The sequence below is a fragment of the Octopus sinensis genome, linkage group LG20 (assembly GCF_006345805.1).
Source record: "Octopus sinensis linkage group LG20, ASM634580v1, whole genome shotgun sequence".
Lineage (NCBI taxonomy): Eukaryota > Metazoa > Mollusca > Cephalopoda > Octopoda > Octopodidae > Octopus > Octopus sinensis.
Genome location: NC_043016.1, coordinates 10,364,214 through 10,375,008, shown reverse-complemented (window position 1 = coordinate 10,375,008; position 10,795 = coordinate 10,364,214). Strand labels below are relative to the sequence as shown.

At 33.3% G+C, this 10,795-nt stretch overlaps 1 protein-coding gene across 1 annotated transcript in view; it reads right to left on the bottom strand.

The window, feature by feature from the left end:
- Positions 1 to 372: 372 nt before the first annotated feature.
- Positions 373 to 10,795, bottom strand: part of LOC118767230 (neuroendocrine convertase 2-like) — a 48,665-nt gene continuing 38,242 nt past the window's right edge. Inside the window, exon 4 of the mRNA XM_036511501.1 lies at positions 373 to 503. Coding sequence (XP_036367394.1) covers positions 373 to 503 — 131 coding nt within the window. The remainder of the gene's footprint in view (positions 504 to 10,795) is intronic.

Genomic DNA, 10,795 nt, shown 5'->3' with positions numbered 1-10,795 from the left:
TCAATTGTAATTTTGTTGATTCTTGCTTTCCCCCTTAAGCATAAACTTTCTAGAATGAGAATAAATATTGTTTATATTTTTTCGTTTTGTTTTGGTTTAAGTGTATAAATGAATAATTAAAAATCTTATTGATGCCACTTCAAGATATCCACATATTAAACTATGATATGGAATACATTTAACTTGAATTTCAAATCAAAATATATCCTGCCAAAACATTGAAATGCATTTTTTGAAGAGTGTCTGTTTAAGAAAGTAGAAGTCTGAACACAAAATATCGTCTAGCATATGATTCTATTTGTAAAATAGCACCATGTTTTGTTAAGCACTTGCATTTTGTAAATTTTATTCATTAACACATAATGGGGATTTTTAAATCAATTTTATAAATTTTTTTAAAAAAAGATTTACATCATTAAACACGAAGGAAAATATCCTAGAGAAATAATAATTGACAAGAAGATAGTTCATTTCATGATTCAGAAGTCCTTGTGGAGAACCAGCTGAATAAACAAGAGTTAAAAATAAATCCCAGAGCGAAATCATTATCAATAACAAATTAGAATTATCTGCACCGTGTACACAGATAGAGAAATAGTACGAACAGACAGACCAATGTAACAGCTTCTATTAATCCCTGAGCAAATATTTGATTTTATAACTCTCATTCTTATTATTGATATCATTACCATTATTATTTCCTCCATGAAATATGTGTGCGCTTGTGAATTATTAGAATTAAAGTGGCAATCATTAGCATGCCAGGTAAAATGATTTGCAGCACTTCACCTGTCTGCACATTCTGAGTTCAAATTCTGCCCAGGTTGAATTTTCCTTTCATCTTTTCAAGGGTTGATAAATTAAGTACCAGTGAAACACTGGGGTCAATGTAATAGACTGGTCGCCTCCCCCAAAATTTCAGGCCTTGTGCATTTAATAGAAAGGATTAAGATTGTGAGATAATAATTATGATTAGGATTGTGAGATAACAGGATCATTACCACATAGGAACAAAATTCTTAGTAAGATTTCTTCCAACTCTTTATGTTTTGAGGTCAAGTGCCACTAAGGTTGACTTTGCCGTTCATTCTTTCAGGGTTCATGTTGTTGAAATTGCAATGAAGGACCCTTGGAGGTCATAAACTGACACTTTCTCTATTGGCAAGAAATCTTGAAATAAAACTGAATAATCATACATGCATGTATATATATACACACACACATATGACAGGTTTCTTTCAGTTTCTATTGGTCAAATCCACTTGCAAAGCTTTGACTGATATGGAGAAATAGCAGAAGATATTGCAGAAGGTGCCATGCAGTAGGAGTGAACTTGGAACCATGTGATTGAGAAGCAAACTTCTTACCACACAGCCAACACTAAACCTATGCTAGCAATATGTCATACTGTAACAACCTGGCTGAATAAATACCATCTTCTATTTTAGTCAAAGATTTTGTGGATAATCAATTCGTTGCCGTTATGCAAAAGTGTCAAAAATAAAAAAAAATTGGTTTTTCAGAAAACGAAAAAACAGTTCCACCATTGAACTACACTTTGATAATTTTTGATATCTTGGCATCTGAAGCATCTGGAGATACAATAGTTTGACCAAGAGAACCAGCTATTGCAAGCAAAAATAAATATTGCAAGAAAAAAAACAAACATATTTGGCCAAATTTGGACATACGACAGTTTAACATAATAGCAACAAATTATATCTGATATATTTTCTTATATTTCTTTATTTATTGTGTTGTTTTGTAATTCTGATATTAATTTCCAATTGATATTTCATTATTTTAAAGAAATTGATATATTGGCTCAAAAAAAAAATATCCATTTTTCTAGCAATGATAACAAATATTGGAAATGGTTACAAAGTGAATTTCAGAAATAATGAACTTCATTTTTTTTATTTTTTAAACACAAGTGAGACTTTAATTTGGTAGATTAGCTTGCTAAAAATAGCAGCCAAATCTCCCTCAGCTTGATTCCTACCATTTTCGATAAGTGAAGAATATATTCATTAGAACGTGTAGTACTAGATTTACATTATCCGATAATCCAAGAGAGATTTTAAACTCAGAACAAAGAGAGAGAGAGAGAGAGAGAGAGAGAGAGAGAGAGAGAGAAAAAGAGAGAGAGAGAGATCTAAACAGTAAAAAAATTTAGTTTGGTAGTTCTCTACAATAGCATCTGCAGTCATAGCTCAGTGTAGTTTTTGTTAAACATTCACAGACACACGAAACCAGCTTTCCATATTTTATACAAAGATATATAAATATATATATACTTCAATCTATATACATAAGCAGACACACGTATATATGTCTGTCTGTCTATCATCTATCTGTCTGTCTATCATCTATCTGTCTGTCTATCATCTATCTATCTATCTATCTATCTATCTATCTGTCTGTCTATCTATCTATCTATCTGTCTATCTATCTGTCTATCTATCTGTCTATCTATCTGTCTATCTATCTGTCTATCTATCTATCTATCTGTCTATCTATCTATCTATCTGTCTATCTATCTGTCTATCTATCTGTCTATCTGTCTATCTGTCTGTCAATCATCTATCTGTCTGTCAATCATCTATCTGTCTGTCTATCATCTATCTGTATGTCTATCATCTATCTGTCTGTCTATCATCTATCTGTCTGTCTATCATCTATCTATCTATCTATCTATCTATCTATCTATCTATCTATCTATCTATCTATCTATCTATCTGTCTGTCTGTCTATCTATCTATCTATCTATCTATCTGTCTATCTATCTGTCTATCTATCTGTCTATCTGTCTGTCAATCATCTATCTGTCTATCTATCATCTATCTGTCTGTCTATCATCTATCTGTCTGTCTATCATCTATCTGTCTGTCTATCATCTATCTGTCTGTCTATCATCTATCTATCTATCTATCTATCTATATATCTATCTATCTATCTGTCTGTCTATCTATCTATCTATCTGTCTATCTATCTGTCTATCTGTCTATCTGTCTGTCAATCATCTATCTGTCTGTCAATCATCTATCTGTCTGTCTATCATCTATCTATCTATCTATCTATCTATCTATCTATCTATCTATCTATCTATCTGTCTGTCTGTCTATCTATCTATCTATCTATCTGTCTATCTATCTGTCTATCTGTCTGTCTATCTGTCTCTCTGTCTATCTATCTGTCTGTCTGTCTGTCTGTCTGTCTATCTATCTATCTATCTGTCTGTCTGTCTATCTGTCTATCATCTATGTGTGTGTGTGTGTGTGTATATATATATATATATATAAAAATAGGGATTTGCTGATGCAAACAGGAAAAATAGAACTCAATACATGACTATATGTATGTTCCCTTTTATTCTTTCTATTGTTTCAGTCATTTGACTGCAACCATGCTGGAGCAACACTTTAGTCGAGCAAATCAACCCCAAAACTCATTCTTTGTAAACCTAGTACTTATTCTATCATTCTCTTTTGCCGAACCGCTAAGTTACAGGGACATAAACACACTAGCATCAGTTGTCATGTGATAGTGGGGGGGGGGACAAACACACACACACACACATATCTACAATAGGCTTCTTACAGTTTCCGTGTACCAAATCAACCTGAGTCTATAGTAGAAGACACATGTCCAAGGTGCTACGTAGTGGGACTGAACACGAAACCATGTGGTTGGCAAGCAAGCTACTTACCACATAGCCACCCCTGCACCTCTATGTTTATTAATATCTAGCAGGAGCAACAGAATTTTATATATATATATATATATATACGTATATTTATATGTATATATATATATATATATATATACATATATATATGTATATAATATATATATATGCATATATATATATAAATATATATGTATATAATATATATATGTATATATATATATAAATATATATGTATGTATATATATATATAATATATGTATGTATATAATATATATATATATATGTATATAATATATATATACGTATATAATATATATATATACGTATATAATATATAATATGTATATGTATATATATATATAATATATATGTATGTGTATGTATATATATATATATATGTATATATATATATATATATGACAAACTTATTCTTCCAGTGCCTGTCAAGTAGAATTTCCTTAAAAGACTTTTGCCATCCCAGAATTATAATAAACCATACACTTCATAGTGAGACAGAACCTGAATCCATATGGTTGAAAATGAAAATTTTTAACAATACAACCATATTGCCACCCTTCTGTTATAAAAATAAATATTGTAAATAATATATATATATATATAATTTATATTAGTTCTACATTATCTCATTTCCATTAAAATATTTCTTTTTAATATTTATAAAAGGTAATTGCTTAAAATTGGAACAATAATATTGTCATGAATTTTAGCACGAATACAAGAATGTGGCAAATTGAATTTGAGATCTATTATGATTCCTAAATTGAGAATTACTTTGCTTAATTTGGGAATGTCAAAGTTTACACAAAATTTCTGCTTCATTCTATTCTTTTAATGATAAACCTTCTTAACAATACAAATATAATTTTGCATCTATCTCTTTACATATCCATCTATACACCACATGCTCACACCTTCTTGCATACAAGCACACACAGACACACATAGACATATGTGCATACACCCTCTTGCATACTTGCACAAACAAACACACACATATGTGCACATAAAAGAACTGTATGTTGCTTCAACAACATTCTATAATAAACGCATATGTTGCAAGATATTGATTAGATATTGCACAAGTTACAAAGTACTACCTAGACATTGCACATGCTGCACTCTACAGACTAAACACAAAATATGTTGCAGTGCACAGGCTAAATGCTGCATATGTTGCGCTGCACACCACATATGTTACACTGTACAGACTTAATGCTAGACATGTTCCCGTATACAGACTGAATATCACACATATTGCAGTTTACAGACCAAATGCTACATGTGTTGCAGCATACAGACTTAAACACCAAATATGTTGTGCTGTATAGACTAAACACTACATATGCCGCAGTGCACAGTCTAAACATCACATATGTTGCACGGTACAGACTAAATACTACATATGTTACAGAATATAAACTAAACAGTACATATGTACTATACAGACTAAACACTGCATATTCTGCAGTGCACAATCTAAACACCACACATGTTGTACCATATGGACTAAACACTACATATGCTGCAGTGTACAATCTAAGCATCACACATGTTGTACCATACAGACTAAACACTACATATGTTATAGTGTACAATCTAAACACCACACATGTTGTACTATACAGACTAAACACTACATATGCTGCAGTGTACAATCTAAACACCACACATGTTGTACCATATGGATTAAACATTACATATGCTGTAGTGTACCATCTAAACACCACACATGCTGTAGTGTACAGACTAAACACTGCATATGCTGTAGTGTACAGCCTCAACATCCCATATGTTGCACTGTACAGACTGAACATTACATATGTTACAGCATATAGACTAAACTGAATAGGCACAGGAGTGGCTGTGTGGTAAGTAGCTTGCTAACCAACCACATGGTTCCGGGTTCAGTCCCACTGCATGGCATCTTGGGCAAGTGTCTTCTGCTATAGCCCCGGGACGACCAATGCCTTGTGAGTGGATTTAGTAGACGGAAACTGAAAGAAGCCTGTCGTATATATGTATATATATATAAGTGTGTGTGTATATGTTTGTGTGTCTGTGTTTGTCCCCCTAGCATTGCTTGACAACCGATGCTGGTGTGTTTACGTCCCTGTCACTTAGTGGTTCGGCAAAAGAGACCGATAAAATAAGTACTGGGCTTACAAAGAATAAGTCCCGGGGTCGATTTGCTCGACTAAGAGGCGGTGCTCCAGCATGGCCGCAGTCAAATGACTGAAACAAGTAAAAGAGAGTAAAAGAGTAAAAGAGAAAAAGAGTAAACATCAAATACATTTCAATGTAGAGACTAAGCACTACATATGCTGCAGTGTACAAACTAAGTACCACATGTTGTATTGTACAGACCAAACATTACACATGTTGCAACGTACAAACAAATACACTGCGTATGTGGCACTGTACAGACTAAACATGCATGGATTAGTGGTTAGGGTATTTAGCACATAATCATAAGGTTGTGAGTTCGATTTCCAGTGCTGTGTTGTGTCCTTGAGCAAGACACTTTAATATTGCTCCAGTCCACTCAGCTGGTAAAAATTAGCAGTACTTGTAATTCGAAGGGTCAGCCTTTTCACATTCTGTGTTATGCTGAATATCCCTGAGCGCTACTCAGACACGCAAAAGGGCATGCATGTCTGAAGATGGCTCAGCCACTTGCCTGTTGATTTCATGAGCAAGTTGTTTCATTGATTGAATCAACAGAAAACCTCATTGTTTTAACCAACAGAAAGCTAGTTTAATTGAAACCAATAAAAAACAGATAATTATTTCATGTTAATTTTTGTTTGTTATGTACATTAGGCAGACCAGTTTAGACCCATTCTAGTTTGTGAGTGTTACTGTTGTCTCTGTGGTTAGAAAATAAGAAACAGATCCCTGATAAAGCTTTAATAAATTTCGATAGTCAAATTGTTCTCTTTCTCTAAAGAAAAGCAAAAAAAAAAAACTGTTACTTAACTGTAAAGTTTTACTTTTCCTAGTGAGATTGAAAATGTATGTCCGAAAAAATATCTCTTTGTTACTTGACCTGAAGATCTCTCGCTCTCTCTCACATACTGAGACCCCCTTCAGTCATGACTGACCATGGGATTGGACCTAGAAAGTTACCCTCCAAGGCACAAGTCCGGGCAAGGTTGTTTATGGAAGACCAGCAGTCGCCCAAGCATGCTGGCCTCCTCTCTACACGCCACCAGTGTTATCCAAGGGAAAGGCAACAGCAGATACAGCTTGGCACCAGTGACATCACAACTCATTTCAACAGCTGAGTGAACTGGAGCAATGTAAAATAAACTTTCTTGCTCAAGAACACAACACACAGCCCGGTCCAGGATTCAAGCTCACAACCTCACGATCGTAAGCTCAACACTCTAACCACTGAGCCATGTGCCTTCACACTCATACCCACTACACTTGTTGCAATGTAATATATTACCGTATTTTAACATGTATAAGGAATCCCCCTTTTTTTTTAAATAAAAAATTAGGTTAAAAATATGGGAGTTTCTTATACATGGATAGTATTATAATCCCTTACGAAACCTTTTTTCCAAATTTTAAGCCCCAAAAATCAGAGGGCTCCTTATACATGTTAAAATATGGTTAAGGTTCTGCTGGACATTACAACCAAACCTTCCTCAAATAATATCAAACTATTTTTAACAAAGACATATGGCATATATTTTATCTTTGGTGATTACAGCTGGGATGTCATTAATTACAGATTTGTACTATTAGCGGGGACTTGAGGTTAAGTCCCAACAACAGCTCTAAATACAATTGCCTGGTAGGCCAGAACTGGCCAGATTTGACCAGTCTGAACTTAAAACAGAATATTTAGAATATGGCCAGTTTAAATGCTAAAGGATCAACTCTTTAATATTCAGATTATCCAGTCAAATGTAATCCTTATTTATTCACATCGTTTTGAAATAATTACACATTATCTCATAGCTTTGAGATTTTGATGATGTGATTGTTTATTTGTAGAATGATATTGAAGGGTAGGTGTGAAAGGCCTGATCTGGCTGGCTTGAACATAAAACAGGTAAAATATTTAGGCCAGGCCAGTTTAACTTTTTAGCATTCACAGATTATTCCGTCAAATGTCATCAATTAATCATGTATTATTTCGTAGCTTTGAGATTTTGATGATGATGTGATATTTTAGTTCTAGAAAGTCATTACTTGGTAGGCCAGGACTGACCAGATTTGGCCAGTTTGAATATACAACAGAATATTTAGGATATGGCCAGTTTAAATGCTAAAGGGCCAATCCTATTAATATTCAGATTATCCAGTCAAATGTAATCCTTATTTATTCACATTGTATTGAATTAATTATGTATTATCTCTTAGCTTTGAGACTGCGGTGATGTAATTGGTTAGCTTTAGAAAGACCTTACCTAGCTGGCCGGAACTGACCAGATTTAGGCCAGTTTGACCATTTAGGATATCGCTAGTTTAAATGCCAGAGGATCAACTCTTTAATAATCAGATTACTCTGTCAAAGGTAATGCTTATTTATTCACATTATAGCTTTGAAATTTCACTGATGTGATTATTCTTAAAAGGGTATTGAAGAGCAAGGGTGAGAGGCTGGAATTGGTTAGATTGAACATAAAACAGGTAGAATATACAGGCTGGATAAGACTGGCTCTTACATTTCAGACTGTATGTTCTACGATCAATGCAAAGCAGGCGGAGGAATAAAACAGCAAAGAAAATACGAGAGAAAAGAGGGAAACTTCTATGGAACAAGGAACAAGTCTATAGTCATGGTAAGAATTATCAGAATGGAAAGGTAAAGAGAGTAGAAATTTTACACTAATGAAAAAAATAAAGGTAGAAGCAGGCAATATCTCTCACATACACAGAAGATGTGGGTTCAAATCCTATGGACATTGCTCAGCTTTTTGTATCTGAAAGGGGTTTTCAAGCCGACATTTACAATGCTTATTATTTGTAACTTTATGAGATTCGAGAGCTACTATTCCAACAAAAAAAAAAAAAAAAAAAAAAAAAAAAAAAAAGAATTATTTCTATTTACAAAGATAAACCATTGGAATTTTCCAACACTTACATACACTGTTGTTTCTACTCTTTTAGCAATAGGAACTGTGTTATATGCTGTTATGATAATCATCAGAGATAACACCTTTCTATAAAATATGATTGGCAAAGTGTGTGACTAACGTTTGTTGTAATCTACTCTGGTGTTCTCAATATCAGTTAATAATAACTACTTGTTTATCTTTTTCATTTACTTATTTACACACACACACACTATATATATATATATACATACACACTCTATATATACACACACACACATATAAATGTATGTATGTTTATGTTTATATATATAAGTCTCTATCTCTCTCTCTGCATGCATGCATACATACATATATATATATATATATATTTATTTGTCTATTTATATATATACTAGCAGTATCGCCTGGCGTTGCTCGGGTTTGTAAGGGAAATAACTATATAAGCATTTTTAGAGATGTAAAGTATAATAGCCATCTCAATATGGCTAACCACAAAGGGGGGGGGTGTTACTGTAGCTTTTTACGTTCTGAGATTGAATAATACATTTTTAGAGAGTTACTTCCCTTATATATGCCAAAAATGCATTAAAAATGGGAAAAATGATGGTAAATTTTTTTTAAATCGTAGACTCATCGTAGACGCGCGCTAATACCCAGAAGGGCTCGATATGAATCACGACTATAAGATACCTGGTTTTGTTTAAACTGCACCGCAAAATGTGGGAGTAGTTAGAAATCTAAATCGTAGGAGACAGACACCACACAACTTGACTTTTATATATAAAGATTTGTAACTCTCTCTCTCTCTCTCTCTCTGTATGTGTGTGTATGTTTGTTTGTGTGTGTGTGTGTGTGTGTGTATATATGTATGTATATTTATTCTGTGTTTGAACCAATTACCAGGTTAGCCAAGAAGAATTAAATCAGAAACACTGCAAAAAGATCTGATATAGAAATATCTCATAAGAAACAAAAGAAAAGAAAGAAACAGACCAAAAAAAAAAAAAAGTCGCAACGAAATATTTCTAAGAGTTTTATGCTTCATCTTCTCAGGAGAATTGGATAGAAATGGAACAAAGAATTTCTAATTGTGCTTATTCCTGCAACAATAGAACGGATAAATGTAGAAACAGAATGATAGAAGCCATAAGGAGAAGAATGAAACATAGATGTTAATATAGAAGTAAACGGAATGGAAAAACATAGATATCAATAACTAGCAGTATCGCCCGGCGTTGCCCGGGTTTGTTTCGACCCTTTAGAATTGGAATTTTTGAAAAGTAAAAATTTTGCATTATGCAACTTGTTATTCTCTTTAAGTGAACATTTTTCTGGTTGAAATACACTGAAAAATGGCGACACAGTAGTAAAAAAAAATCGTAAAAAATCGGGATTTTCATAGAAAAAAAAGCACCTTTTTGATGTAAATAATTTTTCGTGTTAACATGGTCCGATTTGAATTTGTTCTTCTACAGAATGAAGAGCAAGCCTTCTTCTATCATAATCTCAATTTTGGTCAACTTGTGTCGCAGGGTCTCGGAGGAGATAGTGTTAGTTGAAGGCTACCAAATCTGCCATACACAGACAACTTCAGCTTTATATATATAGAGATAATATAATTATGCTTTAATATTTGTATTTGGGAAATGGCAAGCTGGCAGAATCGTTAGCACACCAAACAAAATGCTTAGAAGCATTTTGTCCATCTTTACAGTCTGAGTTCAGATTCCACCAAGGTCAATCTTGCCTTTCATCCCTTTCAGGCTCGAAAAATAAGTACTAGTAGAGCATTGGGTCAATGTGATTGGCTTAATTCCTACCCCTGAAACTGATGGTCTTGGGACAAAATTTAAAATCAGTATTTGTATTTGGGAAAATTATGAATTAGATTTTGTTAGAATAAATTTTTTATTTAAAATAGAAAATTTCTATTTGTAAATCTCTCAATGAGAGACATTCAGTAACAGCACTCTAAAGTAAAGATTATTTGCCAGCATAACGTGGAAGATCT